General features: G+C 37.8%; 1 protein-coding gene across 2 annotated transcripts in view; it reads right to left on the bottom strand.

The window, feature by feature from the left end:
* Positions 1-3,918: 3,918 nt before the first annotated feature.
* cxxc1a (CXXC finger protein 1a) overlaps positions 3,919-19,487 on the bottom strand; it is a 72,430-nt gene continuing 56,861 nt past the window's right edge. The window contains exons 13-16 of one of the 2 annotated variants that reach the window (XR_005636154.1): positions 17,353-17,505; positions 14,719-14,874; positions 11,039-11,233; positions 3,919-4,870 (exon numbers count right to left, since the gene is read on the bottom strand). Coding sequence is in view for 1 of the 2 variants with exons in the window: in XM_039774289.1 (XP_039630223.1) it covers positions 14,728-14,874; positions 17,353-17,505 (300 nt within the window). In the remaining variant the exon portion in view is untranslated. Of the gene's footprint in view, positions 4,871-10,910; positions 11,234-14,718; positions 14,875-17,352; positions 17,506-19,487 lie in introns of those variants that run through there. The other variant, XM_039774289.1, reaches the window with a different exon arrangement.

The raw sequence follows: 19,487 nt of genomic DNA, 5'->3' as shown, positions 1-19,487 counted from the left end.
CAGCGTCATTCCCTCCAACAATTAACATCTCTGTTTTATCTGTATTTAAAGACAAGTAGTTCTCATTCATCCATTCCTTTAATTCACTAACACAACTAATTAAAGACAACATCGGAGAAACTTCATTTGATTTAAATGAAAGGTATAACTGGGTGTCATCTGCATACGAGTGAAAATTAACATTATGTTTCCTAATGAGAGATCCCAGTGGAAGCATGTAAAGTGAAAACAGTAAAGGTCCCAGTACTGAGCCCTGCGGACACCATATTGAACTTCTGTGTATAATGATGGAGTACTGTCAGCACATTTCTGTACATACTGGAATCGATTTGATAAATAAGAACTGAACCAAGCGAGCACGGGCCTGTAAGCCCAACATCGTTTTCTAGCCTGTGCAGTAAAATAGAATGGTCAATGGTGTCAAATGCTGCACTTAAGTCCAACAACATAATTACAGTGGAATTTCCTTCATCAGAGGATATCAGAATGTCATTTACAACCCGTGTTAGTGCCGTTTCTGTACTATGACCAGTGCGAAAGCCAGACTGGAATTTCTCAAATAAATTGTAATGCGTAAGGTGTGACTGAAGCTGACTGGCGACTACTTTCTCTAGTATTTTAGAGAGAAATGGTAAATTTGAAATAGGCCTATAGTTATTTAGTATGTGTGGGTCTAGGTCTGACTTTTTAAGTAAAGGTTTAATGACTGACACTTTTAGTGCATCAGGTACTGTGCCATGCAATAATGAACTATTGATAATGTTAGAATAGGTGCTACAAGAACATCCATTGCACTTTTACTAGTTTTGTTGGCACTGGATCTAGGGAACAAGTAGTGGGCTTCATTTTAAATTAAAGTTAAGACTTCCTGCTCAGTTACAGGATTAAAATTATTAAAGTGCTGAATGCAATGTGAGACAGGGTCTGCTAAGCTAGTATTTGGTTTGTACTGTGATGCTGAGATCTGGGATCTTATATTTTTAATTTTCTCATTGAAGAAGTTCATAAAGTCTGTACTGCTAATATCTGTTGGTATTTTGCACTGTTGATCTGAATTCCCATTTGTTAATTTAGCCACTGCTCTAAAAAGTACCCTAGGATTTTTATTATTGCTATCTATTAATGTAGAATAGTATTCTGAGCGAGCTTTAAAGAGGGCCTTTTTATATTTATTAACACTCTCTGTCCATGCAATTTGAAAGACATGTAGCTTTGTTGTTCTCCATCTGCGCTCCAGTTTTCGACACTCTAATTTAAGAGCTCGAGTGTTTTCATTAAACCAGGGAGAGTTTCTATGTGCTTTGATTACTTTTGTTTTAGGGGAGCCACTGTGTCCAGAGCATCTCTCAAGGTCACATTATAATGTGATGTTAGCTGATCTAAATTGTTTTCCACGTTTACATTTGATGTTAACTGATCTAAATGGTTTTCCACAATTACACTCGACTTACTCAAGGTATCTATAAATTTTGAAGCAGAATTACAATCTAGATGTCGACTGTCTTTGTTTTAATCTGAGTGCTGGCATGGGCAGAACTAAATCAAACGTAATTAAGAAGTGATCGGAAATAACTACATTTAATGGAGTAATATTTAAATTTTGAATTTCAACTTTGTAAGTTATAATTAAATCTAATGTATGGTTATGATTATGAGTTGGACCTTTGACAATCTGACAAAATCCTACTGAATTTAACAAATAAGTAAAACATTTGCTAAAAGTGTCAGTTTCCACATCAATGTGTACATTAAAATCCCCATCAGAACTACGTGATCATAATTTATAGCCAAATCAGACAGAAGGTTGCTAAATTCAGTCATGAACAATGAATATGGCCCTGGTGGTCTGTAGACTAGCACTATAATTGTGTTGGAATCTGTTTTAATATTTAAAATGAATGCCTCAAAGGATGTAAAGTTGCCTAAATTTTTAGGAGTGATTTGCATTTTGTTACAATGAATTATTCCAAGGCCTCGTCCTCGACCAGAATCTCTAGACTTATGAAGGAACGAGTATCCATCTGGTGACGCCTCAGCTAGGGGAACAGTGTCACATTTACTAAGCCAGGTTTCAGTAAGAAGACACAGATCAGATTTTGTACTTAATATGATATCATTTACCAAAACAGCTTTAGTGCCAAGAGAGCGAATGTTCAATAAACAGCATTTAAAACTGCATGGTTCTTTCTGAACTGCTGATATATTTTTTGTTTTAATTTGACTTAAATTTCTATTACAGATGCCCCTGGTGGAGTGTCTAGTTTTATCCCTTGGTCTAATTATACACCTTATTTTTTGGTTATCAATTAATTTATGGTTTGTTTCAAGACTAAATTTACTGGATGCCCCACAACAGGGATTATGGGTAACAGCTTCAGGAAAATAACAGGTGGGATAAACAACAGCCTGTGATTTAAGATCACATGACTGCGGCCTGGATGGTGCTCTAATCAGTCAACCAGGCAGTTTTGCTGCCATATTTTGGGATAATACATAAGATCCCCTCCAGTTAGGATGAAGACCATCTCTTCTGAAAAATCCAGGCCTTTCCCAAAAATCATCCCAATTGTTCACAAATGCTATGCTTTTATTTGCACACCTGTGGCAGCCATACATGCCCAAACCATAACACCCCCACCACCATGTTTAACAGATGAGGTGGTTTGTTTTGGATCTTGGGCAGTTCCTTTTTGTCTCCACAGTCTGCTCTTGCCATCACTCATAGTGGTTCATCTTTATCTCGTCAGTCCACAAGAGCTTTTTCCAGAATTCTGCACGCTCTTCTGTCTTTTTTTGCAATCTGTAATCTGGCTGCCCTTTTTTGTGGCTAACTAGTGGTTTTCATCGAGCAGTGTGGCCTCTGTATTTCTGTTCATGAAGACCCCTGCAGATAGTCGTCTCCAATACACACACATTTGCCCCCTGAAGACTGTTTCTTATCTGTCGGACAGGTGTTTGAGGTTTTTTCTTTACCATAGTGAGGATTCTTCTGTCACTGATAGTGGAGGTCTTCCTTGGCCTACCAGTCCCTTTGTCATTAATGAGTTCAACAGTGAGTTCTTTCTTCTTAATGATATTCCAGACAGTTGATTTTAGTAATCCTAAGGTTTACTGATGTCTCTAACGGTTTTGTTTTTGTTTTTCAAACTCATAATGGCTTCTTTGACTTACATTGGCACAGCTCTTGTCCTCATGTTGAACAATGGCCACTACAGACTCCAAAGTTAGTAGAAGCAAGTTGAGGTATCTTATGGCAGCACCAATGAAGGAATGAGACACCTGAGGATGCCAATTGTCCCAAACATTATGGTGCCCTGAAACGGGAGGACTATGTACTACATGCAAATATACTTAAATGAGAGCCAGCAATGTGCACTTGATTCACGTTTGAATGCAGAGGAGAAAAATAAAAAAAAAAATGTGTCTTCATCCCAAACATTATGGAGGGCACAGTAAGAGTAAATGAGGAACAGATGCATTGTTGCAGTACCTAAACTAAACTGTGTTACCACTTTGCCTTGTGAGACAATTTCATACCCACCTACACACTGCAATATGAATTCTTTTAGTTTGACCACTAACTTTTTTGTGATATCATTTTCAAAAGCCTTCTGAAAAACAAGATAAACAATACACAGTCTGCCCCCCTCTTATTGTATGCTCGTGATGTTTCCTCAAAGAATTCAGTGAAATTTGCACCCCATCTGATGGCTACAGTTAGGCGGAGGAGAGCTGAGACGGTCAGGCATTGTCTGCTGCTGCCTTGGAGGTAAGCCGACCTGACTGAGCGGCGCCCTTCTGGTTTTAAGGGCTGCAGTGTCGTGTTAGTTTTGACACTGAGAGCTCTTCATCGCTGCTAAAACCTAACAGCAAATTTCACATAAAAACAGCAGACCCATAATATTTACATAAAAATACTGTAAATTTATAGAAGAGTGAGGCGAATTAATAATAAAAGGATATACAGTACTGTGCAAAAGGCTTAGGCCACCTAAAATGATTTTTAAAAGTAGTTCTCTGGGCAGTGTGTGCTTATTTGCTTGTGAAAATACAACAGAACATTAGAACAAATGCATCAAAATATCGATACAATAAAAAGTACCAAGAATTTGCATTTTCTCATATCTTGTGAGGTGGCTAGAACAGCACTGGTGTGGTTCCCAAACCTCTCCTTGAGGCACCTCAGCTTTCCCAGGTAGTTATTGAACTCCAGCAACAGCACACTGATACAAACGAGTAAGGCGGCTACGAGCCAAACCAGGCGTGCTTAGTGGGCAGTTTAATGTAATAAATGGGTGTAACGGATGGTAACCACAAACACTGTGCGGCCTCGAGGAGAAGTTTGGAAATGGCTGCCATAGGTCACTTTTACAGACAAAAAATCATAGGTTTCTATCAGCAATCCTGTAGTCAGCAGGCAATGCCACGCCAAACTGGATTTTCAAGATGTGGTGTTCAAGCTGCCATGGAGACATTTGATGAAACGGAGGAAGCTGAAGACTGAAGAAGACCCAAAAAGCAAATGAACAGTACTGAAAAGTCACAATCTCAAGGGACTGAAGGAAATCCAGTGAATGGCTCCTTCAGCATCTAGTAGAATCATCTGGCGCTGTGCAAAGACAGACGTCTTAAACAAGTGGGCTCATAGGGCGCGGTGCAGCTAAGAAACATTTACAGAAAGGCAACGAGCACACGAGACTGCAGAGCTGAAAAGACCACAAAGCACAGAGTGACAAGCAGCGGCAGCAGTGCAAACAGGAAATTCTTACTTCACAAAGATGCCAGAAAAAGTGCTGGTATGACGTACACCGATGGCTGGCCGCTCCGTCGTGCTCTGGGTGGGTGTATGTCTGCCAGCCATGTAGGGGATCTGGTTAAAAGGAGACAAAATGATGGCTGCTAAGGAATTCAAACAGATTTTGATTCAATATGCCGTGCCTGCAGAAAAATGATTTATTGGCAAAACCTCATCTTTCAGCACACCAAACAACCCAAAACATGATTGAAGATGTACCGAACTTGGAGTGGGGGTCTGGAGCTTGACATCTAATTTGACCCTATGGGCCCTAACCTCAACATAACTGATGCTGTGACAGGGAAAAGAACAAGCAGCAGCCAAAGCCTAGAGAAGAGTGTAGATGTCATAATGGATGGACAGGCATCTCATCTGGGATGATGAATAATATCTTACCCGGCTTGGAGGCCATAATGGAAGGACTGACAAAGGTAGAGGTGCCAGTCAGGGTGATCATATTATGGATGGACTGGGGGAGATTGGTTGTTGGGGACAGTTTGTCCCCCAGAGTGAAAGGTGGCTCTGGTGCAATCCCAGCTTGGATTCCCGCTGGTCTCTAGTGTACTTTGAAGGACCTGTCAGAGTTCCTGGGTGCTTCCAGAGGGTGATGCTGGGAGAAGGTCTCCCTACTTTGGGGAGCTTCTGTTGTGCTATGTTGTGACATTAGAAGTAGATCAACATAAAAAGAACTACCTTGCCTCACTTAAATGAGTCAGAGGTGGGAGGAAGAGGACGAAACAGTGCGGAGGTGGACGGAGACAGAGAGGCCCTTCAGTTACCTGACTAGATAGCGTGGACTGACTGACAAGTCTGTCAAGGTATTGTTAGAAAAGAACTTTGTTTTAACTTGGAACCCTGTCTGGTGTTAGGGGCTCACAGGTGTCCCCTAGAGTCCACAAGAGGTATGACATTTCCTGCAAGAGCTCGGAAGAATTTACTACTGGGGGAAAAAAAAAAAAAAAAAAAGATTGAGCAGCACACCAAACTGAGCTTCAGGGTCACATTCTAAAGGAGGACACACAAACTACTGACTTGCGTCAAAAACAAGACCTGCTTCTTACTTTTTATTGTATTAAAGTGTATTAGAACTTATTATGCTGTATTGTGCTTTCATAAGCAAATAAACTTACTGCCCGGCTCACTACTTCAGCTTTAAAAATCATTTCATTGTGTGGTCTGGGCCTAGTACTGCTTATACACTTCAGTTCCCATCTTTGACCCAAGCACATCAAATAACAATCAACATGAAACTCTAATCTCATTAAATATTTACAAATCATAGTCCAGTCTTTATTAGTTACTTTTTGCAAATGTAATAATGAACAAAAAAAGTCTGCATCTCCTATGAGTGAATGTCACGTGCGTTCAACTCTGCTGACTTACCATGAAAGTGACAGGCAGCTTGAGTTCTTGAAGAAAGGACAAAATGAACAAGTCCACCTGCTCTTCTTCTTCTTCTTCAGGTCTGAAACCCGACACATTTCATTCAGAGTCCTGTCCTCTTTTACCATTTGGGCACTACGACCGTAGCAAACATTTTTAGATTTTTTTTCTTACACACTGAGCCATGGCGGACCCAGAGCCACAGAGTCCTCAGTGGAATCTGATTATCCTAATTCCCCCAATGAAGTTGTCCTTTTTATTCCTCATTTTTGAGCAGAGTGTGTATATATATATATATATATATATATATATATATATATATATATATATATATATATATATATATATATATATTGGTTACTGTTTTATTGGGCTTGTTAAGATCACAAGATCTAAGCTTAAGGAAAATGCAACCTGAAAATTCATCCCCATTGCCTTATATTTTATAAAGAATGCACATACATTGGTGGTTAAATTACAAAAAATATAAGCTCAGTGGACAAAAAAATTAGTATGTGGTGATATCCCCTTCAGGCACCAACAGAGGGCGCCAAAGTATGAAAACCAACCTACAATTCACTGTGTTGTGTTCTGTGGCATTTGCAGATGTGCTGTGTGTGTTTGGTTCTCTCTCTGAAAAGTGAGTTGCATGGTAGACCTGTACGACTGGCACAAAGGGGTCATTGTGTTTGGTTGTGCCAAAGGGTACTATGTACAGGAAGTTGCCCACTTTGCAGGTGTGTCAAAGCATACTGTCCAATGGGTCTTCCAGAAGTCAACCACTAATTGTCTCAAGCCTGTGGTTAACACTAGAATTACCACAGCCTACCTTGTACCTTTTGTGAAAGCGTTTATTTGATATTTGGACTTCAGGCTTCACATATTATACACTTCATGTCTACATTTTGTCAATTATTACTAAAACATGAAAAATGTTTCTGTTTTAACGATGTGTTTACATAGATCGTTGTAGACACGGAACACACATGAAATACAAGTGTTCCAAATAACGATATAGAATTTATAAAGGTGTTATTTTGCTTGACTTCTTACTCTATACAACTCTAAGCAACTGACATGCAGGTAAACAGACTTCAACTGAGAAAACTGTGCGCCGGTGGGGGATGTGATAGCAGGCTGCTTGCTGTTTGCTGCTTATTGGCACATTTACAGGACAAAAGACGCTGACGGGAAGGTGCGAAGCAATTTAAGGTGGGACGGATCTACGAGTTTTTTCATAGGCTCTGGTAATTCTAGTGTTAAAAGAGAGAGTGCGCAGAGATACAGACCATCATCAATCGCTTTGCCACCAGGTAAGAACTGCTGCACACAGTCGATGTAGGCCCCCAACAAGCCATTTGTGAGCGAACATTCAGATGGGAACTGCATGCCATGGATACCTGGAGCTGAGCACCACAGAAGAGGCCCTTGCTAACAGATATTTACAATGAGGCATAGTTACAGTTGGCATGGAGCCAGAAGCATGAGCCTGTTGAAGCCTAGCAACGTATTATGTGGTCTCATGAGTCACGTTTGTGCTTGTACTCAAATAACGTGAGCTGATCAGTGTTTCATAAACTGCATGAATCCTTCCATAAGAACTGTGTACAAAGTGCTGTTCAAACAAGAGGCAGATCTATGATGGTCTGAGGGTGTTTCAGTTACAAGGAGAGGGTCCTTTGGTTGAACTGGTGACTTACTTAAACCAGAAGGGTACACTGGGCTTTTAACCAACCATGTGTTACCTTTTGTGCTTGATCTCCAGCGAACACTGAATGACTACCCCAGTCTTCCAAAATGATGATTTTTGTGTACAACATTCTGATGTATTCTTGCATCTCCACTGTCTTGGAAAGCCCCCAAAATTTAAATACCATACAAAATCTGTAGGTGAAACCCTGGTGGACCCATCTGACCATTCTGGCCAGTCTGCGGGTTTTTGGTTGCCTACATCTGCAAACTGGCCAGAATTAATTACACGTGTTGTGCGTTCTCACGGAGGAGTTTCACGCTATTGATAGAATTTTGCCTGGGGTGACCAATTTTTTGTTTGGTGAGCTTATTTAGAATAAACTGGGAACAATAGCTTTAGATTCAGGTCCAAAGAATTTGAAGGTATTGGTATTTTACTGAAGATTACTTGCTACCCTGAAGTCTCCCTTTAGTTCACTTCATCTTTGTTTATTTTATTAATAATGAAGTAATTTCCTTTTACTTTTAGCGTCTTTCGTGTTACTTTGAGTTTGAAGGACTGTCGTAAGGGCCCCCACGTGACATTGGTTAGTTGTTTTCACAATACACAGGGGTTAGTGTTTCCTGCAAATAGGAAACTTTAAGCTGCTGCTGCCATAAAAGTGCGCGACCATTTCTCACACAGTGATTAACACGTTTCATATTCAAGCCGTGCAAATTTATATCCAACTAGCGGGGCAAGCCCCCTGGCGCCTTTGGCGCCCAAACCCCGGTTGCGGCCAGAATATTAGTAAAATCTGTAAATGTACAAAAGAAAAATGATTACTTATTAGAGTCAAAATCACGAAATTCTATAAATATGTAAAAGAAAAATTTATTTATCATTTAATGGAGTAAAAATTAGGAAATGAGAATAAAATATTTACTCTCTTACCGATTGGATTATTCCTGTTAAACTGAGGTCCACTATGCTTGATGAGTATTTACAAGAGACTGAATAAACAATCTGTTCGTTTTAACTGACAAAAATCAAGACTTTCTTGATTATTCTAGTTTCTAATTTAAAAACGGAATACAAATCTAACAACAGCACATTAAAGTTTGATAAATTCTGAAAATAATAATACCAAACACATATATTTAAGTTTTAAAATAAGCCCAATTTAAAGCAGTAAAATCGTTGCAAAATATCGTTGCACTTTTAGGCTTAGGAGATACTTACTTTATGTATGTATTTATATATATATATATATATATATATATATATATATATATATTTTAGTATACACACACACATATATAGATATATTTTTAGTAAGGGATGTCAACATTTTTTTCATTACTTTACATTAACTTGTTTCTGACATTTACGTTATATCAAAGCTCAGTGTTCAGATAGCTGTGTCGTGATATGTACTGTAGTTTCACACAGGCTGTTCAAAAACCACAACCGTACAGTTTTAAGAGTTTTAAGTCAGAGCTGGCATATTTTACATGCAACCTCAGTTTACACAACTTTGTTTTATTATTTCTTGTGACACTCAATAAGTGGTTTTAGATTTATTTATTGTATTTAAATGATGCATGTTTATAACAAGGAAAGAAAAGCAACACTGTAAGTTGTTACTACAGCAGTTCACTAAACTGGCGTGTCAGCTTTTCCACATGCAGTGCATTAGCTACCCAGGCACCAAGTTACTGTGTTATTAAAATAACAGTTTAAAAAGTAAAACTTGAGTTTACACAACTGCTCGCCTGCAGGGAATGAATTTGGCTTTAGTCATGTAGCTACAAGTTTGAAGTACTCTGTGTCACATATAATTAAGGTGGCTTTGCAGTTAGGCATCAGCAATTTCAGATTTCATTTCTAAGCTGAGTAAACATCAGCAGCTAAACCCTTCTTCTGTGCGGTAACTGAAGTTGCAAGTTAGCATTTTGCATGACAGAAAAAAGTGTGTCAAGTGTGCAAAAACGTGCAACAGAATGGCTGGTGTACACCTCGGAGTAGGGATGAGTTCAGGTACTGCGTGTTATATTTGTTTGTCAGCAAGAGCCATATTTAAATTCTTGTTTAAACTTTACTAATATAGAGAAACTTTTTATAAGTTGAAAATTCCTTTTTCTGTTTATTTATTGTTATGTATTATCTATATAAATGCAAAGAATCATATTATTTATTAACTTCACTTTCAGTGTTTTTTTTATATTACTGAGATTAACACTATGATCCTCATACCCATTAAACAACTGACTTCCATATATGAATCAATGCACAAACACAAAAATATAATGGAAATTGGTTATGTGACTAAAACTGCAATATCTTCCAAGGTGGGACAATGTGCTGCTTGATCAGATTTTTGTGGGAAACACTGGAGCTACAATGTGAGCTGAAATGAACGGGCTGCCACCAGGAGTGCAGTGCAAGTGACAGAAGCAAAGAGACAATGCGCCTGAATGGCCACGAAACCAAACTTGAACCTACATGAGTGCCTACCGTGCAGGTCGCCAAACAAATCAGTTATTTTGTTTGCGTTCCCAACAGTTCAAAAATGATATTTTTGATAAAAGCCAAATATTAATAAATGTAAATTTGCTGCTGTCAATATGCACTTGCTTCAAGTAATTATGCATTTGCACATTTCCTGATGTATAAAAGGCCATTGATACTTAGTCCAGGTCCTGTGGATGGCAAGAATAACAGTGGCACACGTCAGTAGCAGCTGTTCTATGCTGAATGCAGGCTTAAAGAGAAAAACTAAATGTTTAAATATCAAACACACACCAAGAACTTTCCATACATCAGGCTTCCTATAAATCTGACAGGGGCTTATGTGACGTATTCATTGTGGACAGCAGGCATGTGTTAATAAAACGAGAATTGCAGAGTTCTGGACATGTGGATGTCATCTGCACTGTGGGGCTGACTAGCATTACAAATAAATTGTGTGTAGTGCACTTCAAGTTCAAAAAGAGGAATGTCTGTTCCACAACAATTGTTGGCACTCAAGAAAGACAGAGAGAAAGAAAGGAAGCAAAATCAGACTTAATTGACTGATTTATTTGATCCCAGTCATGATTATGAAAAGTACATTTCAAAGTTCAGTTACACAGCACAGAATGTAATAGAAAACATTTTAAAAGAAAAAAATACAAAAAATCTCTCACTTTATACAATGCAATTTTCCATCAATGTGGATGTCAGCAGAATGTCTCCAGCTCCTCTTTTGAAACTGTTCCAGTAAGAAAGTGCCGTACATAGTGAACACATTAGGCAGAAGTCCGTGATGAAGGAGAAGTTCACTATGTACGCAGATGCTGGCACTGTAGAAAACAAAGCTGAAGTGACGCCTCCAAAGTCGACTACAGAGGGAAACGAGAAAATGAAATTTAATGTCTGGGAGCTGATAATCTTATGTGAAAGTTTCAGATATTGCCACATGTGAAGCTCAAAATGACCACAGAACTAGAGTGTAAACACAAATATACAAAGATATAACGCCTTGACGTATGGCCCTTTTAGGTAAACCAGAACGTTATAAAGATAAGGAAACGGCAAACATTCAGTGAAAAAACGCAACTTAATTCAGATGCTAGAACAGCAGTGCATAAACATTAGTAAGAACAGTCTATATTAAATGGCAAAGGACCTTGACCTCATTCTGTTTCTTGTCTTAATTTTTTTTGTCAAAAATATTTTTGCAAGAAGCCTAAATAAAATAATAATAAAAATAAAATAGAAACATATATGACAACACAGTAAGTATAATTAATATTGTCTTAGTGTAAAGACACAATATCTGAAAAAGATATTTAGGAAAAAATTTGTATTTTTTTACCTAATGAAATGCTTCTATAAAATTTCATTACAGACAACATTTCTTGTGAATAATCTGTCTGAGTTTGGCAACAGTTTGCCTTGTTCAGGACCATCTACAACCTTCACAACAACATCTGGAAAACTTCTAACACTTGATAATGCAATATATAACTGACCGTGGCTGAATACTGGTTCTGCAAGTAAATGCCAACTTTTTGTAAGGTTTGCTCTTCTGAGTCTTTCTCTTTTAGCTTTTTTTTCTGACGGTCATTTTCTTTTTCTTCAATCGATCTATTTGCTTTTGTTGATGTTTACTTGTCGTTCTTCCAGGAGATGTTGCGTATACAGGATATGATTATCTGTGTCTTTTGTCCTGCTTGACGTGTCCTTTTTTTTGGGTGGCGTGTTGTTAGTAGATACATTCATAATATTTTCTCTTACAGTAATACTGGCTTGTATGTGGCTGTAATATGCGTCACTGTATTGTGTGTCTTTAATTTTCTCTCGCAGTAATACTGGTTTGTATTTCCGTAAAATGTCTGTAATTTTCTCTGACAGTAATACTGGCTGATGTCCGTAATATGACTTCGATTTTCTGTCACAACATTGGGCAATCAGCAGAGTGTCCCCAGCAACTGATTTAATGTGTGGTGTGTAGCTAATAATCGTACCCGTGACGTCTCCCCAGCAAGTACTGTGCAGTTCCCCAGCAAGTATTTTAATCTGTGGTGGCGTGCAGCTGATTATTGTATGTGTGGCGTCTCCCCAGCAACGGATTTTATGTGCGCGGACACGACTACCCAATCAGCACTCTCCCCAGCAATGATGTCCTTTATTTGGTTATCACGCATGGCCGCGGCTAGGCCATTCACTGTGTGCCCAGCTTCCAGTGTGTGTGTCCACGGTGCCGTGTGCATGGGCAGGGCATGGTGCGGCCCAACGCATGCGCACTTAACCAGAAGACACACACACACGGGGACCTGGACACACACAGGGGTTTTATTAAAGAGGATAGAAAAAAAAAAAAAGGTTTTAGTTTCATTAACTGGAGAAATCACAATATTCAAGATTGCACTGGAGTTGTGTAATACAGTATGATAAAACTATTACGTCATTTGTTTGTCTTCACAAAGTTTTTGAGTCTTTTTTTTAGAGAAGTGGTGCCCAAACTCAGACCTTGGGACCACCATGAGGCTGCAGGTTTTTGCTCCCCCCATACCCCCGATTCACTATCAGTGATAATAGCTGATCACATTTAATTAGCTGGTTATTTCTAAGACATTTAGAAATATGTTTGCTTTAGCTTTAAATGCTTAACTTTCTTTTTGACTTTTTCGTATTATTGTGTCCCTTTGCTGTGCATTACGCCAAATACAACTGCTTGGCACACTTTAATAAAAATTCAACAAACTTAGTAATATCTACATTGACCCCCAAAACACAGAAAGTAGGAAAGAACAGCTCACTTAATAATTAGGCTGGGGGTCCAATTAAAAAGAGAAGTTGGTTGAAACAGAAACCTGCAGCCACAGTAGATCCCCAGGACTGAGTACGAGAACCACAATTTTAGATTATTTTAAAAGCTTGCCCTGCTAAGAATATTTTCAAAAAGGTGTAACCTCTTTTTTACTTGTTGATTTAAGCCTTACAAAAGTCACCAGGCCATCAAAAGGCAAATGACGCAATACTTAAAGGAATCAGTTGTTATAAATTCATCTAGGCACTACTTTTACTATGCCCAGATAGTAAAGCCTCAAGTTTTAGTATTGAAAATGAAGTCTGAATGACGGCAACACGGCAAAGTCGGTCCATCCTTTTGCTGAACTGCTTATTCCAATAGAGGGTTGTGAGGGGCCAGAGGATATATCAGCAGCATCAGGCACACTCACTCCGACAGGGCCACAGTAGAGTCACCAGTCAATCATAACATGTCAATGAGATGTAAAAGGAAGCTGGAGTACCAAGAAAAATGCAAGCAGACACCGGGGGAACACAGACTTGAAAAAGGCCGAGTCCAGGCCGAGATTTGACTATCGACTTCGCTGTTGAAACACGTCACAGCAAGTCAAAATGCTTCCAATTGTGTGTGTAACAATTCCCCATTCTATGTGCCATCTTCTTCCTGTCACTTCTTTGATATGCTACTATGACTCTTTAATTAAACTCCCATCTTTATCCCCTAATGCCTCCTGTCATTTCCTTCTATACCACCCTTGTAAGGTTTTGTTACTCCTTTAATAAATTCTCACTCATTAAACTACCTTGGTGACTGCTGCCCTCAAACTTGCAAAACCATTGAAATAACCAATATTTGAACTGTCTATTCTAACGTTTGTCCAATTTCTTAACAAAAAGCATAAAACCTGTGTATGCATGGTTTCCTCTTTGAGCACTCAATAACATTCAATCACAATATGTCTGAGCCCGCCATAGCACAGAAACAACGCTGCAGCACATCAGAAATAACCGTCTCCTGAAGACAAACAATATAATTCACTTTAAGTCTGGGGCTACCTGACCAAAACACAAATACCTGAAACACTTGAACTATGTCAAAATGACTCAAACCTACCATTTTTGCATATGATTAGCCTCTGAAGTGCCTTAAATTTCTGTACTTGGTTCCTATTTTTGACACTTTCCACTTTGTTATTTAAAATTACCCAAATTGGAAAAAAACTGGTTGCACTTGAGTCTATTTGCATGGCATGATGGCAATGAAGAGCCTCACATTCACCACTCGGGTCAGTCATAATTTGTAGACGGTCATTTAGTCTTTCAGCATCGAGTCTCTACACTTGTTACCCTTGTTTAATCTAGGCACTCCAGCTGTGAAGCTTCTTTCAAATGAACATTTAAATCAGATGATCAGAATACACTCTGAGTGCAGGCTGTACAAGCAATTTTGGTTTTACATGCTTAAATCTCGCCAATAACAAGTGGCAGACTGCATATTAACAGGAGTGTTAATTCTGTGCCTCTATTAACCTTTAGCTATCGAACATATTTGGATAAACAGCAAACTGACCTGTGCGGATCAGCGGTCTTTGATGGTGCGGAGATCTGTGGTCAGGGGATCGTGCTGAATAGTCTGATGCAACATTAGTGCCAGCAAACCAGCACGATTTGTCATTGCTGTCCTGACATTGCGCTCTTGTTCAAAAAGCTCATCCAGCTTGTACCACTGTGGGACAGGAAGGAAAAAACATGTTAGGAACAATTTAAAGATGTATAGTATTTATTTATCAAAGCTAAACAGTGTGTATTCCAGAAAACTATGAAAAAATAAAGTGTTTAAAATACTGCTGTTCAACTAATGGACCTTAAATTTAAACATACAATCAGACACCCTGGCCAAGTAACTTTTTCAAGCAATGTGTAAGTGAAAAGAAGTTAACACTACTTCATTGAGGAATATTTCAAAACATTTATGTAATTTTTTTTTAACAATAACTACAATTATATGCTGAATTTAGGACATTGAAAACATTAACAGTGCGTGTAGCATAGGTATTTTTTTTAATGTCTCAAAACTTTGACTTATTAGGCTTATAGATTACATATTACAAAACTATTTTTTTTAATCTTACTTAAACACATAAAGCCTTTCTAACCCTTCAGGATGTTGTGTCTACTCTCAACAAACATTGACGCTTCTTAGTAGGAGTTGAAAATACAGGAAACACTGGGCAACAGTTTTTTTTCAGTTCCTTCCTGAAAAATGTTTGATGATTACAACAGATAGCTTCAATCTGAACAAAAATATAATTCCTGATTGACTAAATCATGCAGGAATTTGGAAAAATACATTAAATTAACTTTTATTGAATGTAGCCTGTTTAAAAACTTAATGATACGGACATACTGCATTAGTTCAACTGAGCTAAAAATGTTTTACTGCTGATTTTCATTTCTAGCCAGTATCTGATGCTTCTCGTTTCAGCGTCCAATAACAGTCAGCCAGAATCGATGGACTGCACTTTCCCATTGTTGAAATGTCCCGGTGAAACATCTGCCCATGTTATTCACTGACTGTACCGAGATCAGCAGGGAAGAAGTCCACATGAGAATGCAGGAAAATTAATCTTTAGCAACAAGGTGCACTTCATGGTTTCAGACTCGAAGCATATTGTGTACCAGCTGGACGTAACTTAGAGAGAAATTCTCAATAACATCCTTGATGGCCTTTCATGTGATTTTTTTTCCAGTCCGACTAGCAGACCTTTGAACTGCTTCTACATGGACATGAAATTTAGATTAAATCTGTGGGGAGCCCTTAAGCATGCAGTGCATGCAAATAGACTTAAAAATATTGTTAAACTGCTAGAAAAGCTCTGCAAGTAAAACGGAGAAAAAAAATCCAAAACCAAAAAATGAAAGACTCAGATGGCTACAAATAACATTTGGACAGACAGGGGAGCCAAAAGTTTTTCACATCTTTTACTATTCTTTCAATATTTATTTTATATTCAGCAGATAAATGGTGATTGCAGATTAATATGTACATAAATTATATTTTCAACTTTATACCCAGCAAAAGTTGGGTTAACCCATCTTAACTCAGAGATTAAATGAAATATGCAATTTTACCAAGGATGCTCCAACCTATATATTCAGTCACTTCTGAATTAGGTCTTATTTGGTTGAATCAGAATGAGAAAGCAAGGGAGGCCAAAACAGAGTTGGATAGAAAATTTAAAGGAGGCCAGAAGGAAACATTATTGACTCAGGAGGAGCTGTAGGACCAAGCTGTATATAAAAGTAGGAAAAAAAAAGAGAAGAAGAAGAACAAAGAAGAAATGTTTCAATACTTTCATTAGTATGAAAATTCTAATGGGTAATTTTTGGTCCACAAGTTAGAAGGTCCATCAGTTTTAGCAAACCAAGATGTATCTGTAAATTACAATGAAAAACAGTGGCTGAAGGTAGCAAAAGTAGCATGTGTGTGCTTTTTTAGGTTAACATTTTGTTATAAAGAGCTCAAAATGTTTTTGCAGTAATGGATTTTCACAGAATTCCTGACCGGATAAGCTCAGCTAATACACTGGTGTTCTTATTTCTTCTTGTGTATTTATCTTTTACTTTCACACTTAAGGCTTTAGCTGTTTTGGGAGAGACCTTGCTTTTTCAAACAGGATGGTCTACACCTAAATCGACTTGGCTTAAGGGCTTTAATTGACAACATTGCAAAGGTAATAAACCATGACTGATTAATTAATGTTATATTTAATAACAAATGTGACTGTAATACTCCAGTATATCCCTCCTATAATATTAAACACATATTTTACAATCTGGCATCCTACACACAGGATTAGTTCCTTTAACGAATGTAGAATGCACTAGATAAAAATGACATATGAGGTACCGTATACACAGGAGGCATCTGGATTTTTATGTGGCTTCCCAGCACAATTCTAAAAGTGAGTGTTCTCTTGTTATTGTGTAGGCAAATTTTTTAAAATTATTTTATTCTTAAATTTCCTGATGATATTTGTAACACACATGTGCTTGTTTTATTTACAATTTCATACTTTGGTATGAAAAAGGAAATTGAGAAGGACCCAACACCTTTAATTCAGCTGAAACTAAGCTTGCAATGCTGGAATAAAAAACAAGCAAAGAATTTATCTTTTAATCATGTAAAATTAAGATTGCCTACCACTCGGACTCGCTCCAGGTCCACTTCTGCCCGTCTTAACTTTTCCCAGCAGTAGTGCTTATTACATTTGCGTTTGGATACACGGCAAAATTCTCCTGTTGGCTCAAAGACATCCTTGACCAATGGGCAGCCACACACTTCATCTGCTGGTACCTGTTATAAAAAAAATGGAGGAATATGAAAGAATTGTGTGAATGTTGAGTATTAAGATGTCAAAGGAAAAGGCAAAATGTGGTAATTGACAAGTCTATTTGCTGTTTTACTAAGAAGGGTGTTTTGCTTTCAGGACACCCTTTTACATGTAGTGACATTTTCTCTCTATTATAAAAGGAAATCCTGAGACGAGACTTTTTAAGAGATAATTTCATGTCCCGCGAGATGAGACTTTTTTGCCAAGAGATTTGACAAGTTCCGCCCTCTTCTCAAACATTTACAACCACGCCCACGGTCCACTCACTTCTCGTTCGTGTGAATGCTATTGTCAGACACAGTGCAAGAGTAGAAGACAAAGTAGGAATGTCGTAAAGAGATTCAAAAACATTGGCACAATACACATGCAGAGCAGGTTAGAGATTATGAAAGTACTAAAATTCAAAAGTCTTAAAAAAAATTATAGTAAAAGTCGCATTAGCGCTAACAAATGGAAATTATTACTTGGTGAAATAACAGAAGAGTGAAAAGAAATCGAATATATGGACATAGGTGATATGACAGAATATTATAGATATTGTTTGGCTTTAAAGTTTAAGTCAGAGACTTGTAGATAATCTAATTCGTGTTGCCATCAGGGAAAAGTAGTGTTTCTTCCCAATGAAGAGGCATATCCGCGAGAATTAAAAGATTCATTGTTTGTTGAAAGTGAACTACGCAGATGTGTGCGGCAAAGATGCAAAGTGCCAGGTGAATGGGGGTTGCTGAGCAAAGCGAGCAGGGGGCAGAGCCCCCTAGTATTTTAATTTAAAAAATGGTTGTCAGCACAAGTTATATGCAGGTTTTAAAAGTCACCATTTGCCAAGCAGTACTTGTCACTCACTCATTTAGTAAATATAAAATATTGCAGCAGCTTTAAGAGTATAGACACTGTGTGTATATTAATGAAGAAAAAAAAGACAAACTACACTGCAGCTGCCAGTTAGTCTCTTTAAAATTTATGAAAGGCAGATTAAAAATAAAAACACCCTGGGCTCATGGGCATTGTCATTGTCAATGTTTTTATGGTATTTTATTGAGGTTACTGAAAAAGAAAGGTGTATTCTATGTATTAAAAAAAAAAAAGAATAATTACCATTACAAGGTTGGGTTTCATATAATGACATTATTGTAACACATGATAAACAGTTAAACGGCTTTTCATCTATACTGTACTTTAAATAGACATACAAGGGCAGTATTTAAACTACACCCAAGATCATTTTTACCTATAAGCAGAATAGATGCCTTATGCAAAATTAAATAAATACATCTGGGAGAATTTGAGTGAAAGATTGATTAAACGCACTGAAAAGGTTTAATAATATGATAAAACACAAAATTTCAACATACAAAACAAATTCAAGGTCACACTGTAGCAACCTACCGTACTGCCAGCACTCACAAATAAAAATAACGACTGGTGGTCAGAGGATCTCACAAAAAGGGAGCGAATGATGGCAGAACAAGACAGGTGATCAGTCAGTGTGATGGACAGCAAAGACTTTCTTCATCTTATCAACAGGTCTTTAGCCACATTCCTTTTTAAAAGAAATGCTTACACACATAGAGCACAAATCAAGACTTTGTTGGAAAATGTATTTTGTAAAATTTACTTTGTTACTAATCATGGGGTGTTATTTTAACAATTAACCATTATGAACTGATCACAACCATCAAGCAGCTACACTTACTGAATTTTTTTAAAGATAACTATGGAGCTCTGCACCCTGCTTGCTTACCTCGCTAACCCCCATGTTTGGTCCTATGGAAATACAATATAAAGTGGTTTTTTTTCATGAGCACTGTTACATATGCATTATGTTCACTTTTGATAATGCAATGTATAACTGGCTGTGAGTGAATATTGTTTCAATAAAAATAAGACTTTCTGATAAAACAATCTACTTATGAAAGTGGGAATATCCAGAGCCGATGTAGCTGGT

The sequence above is a fragment of the Polypterus senegalus genome, chromosome 13, assembly GCF_016835505.1.
Source record: "Polypterus senegalus isolate Bchr_013 chromosome 13, ASM1683550v1, whole genome shotgun sequence".
NCBI lineage: Eukaryota > Metazoa > Chordata > Cladistia > Polypteriformes > Polypteridae > Polypterus > Polypterus senegalus.
Note: the sequence above shows the minus strand (reverse complement) of the source record. Positions and strands in the feature narration are given on the sequence as shown.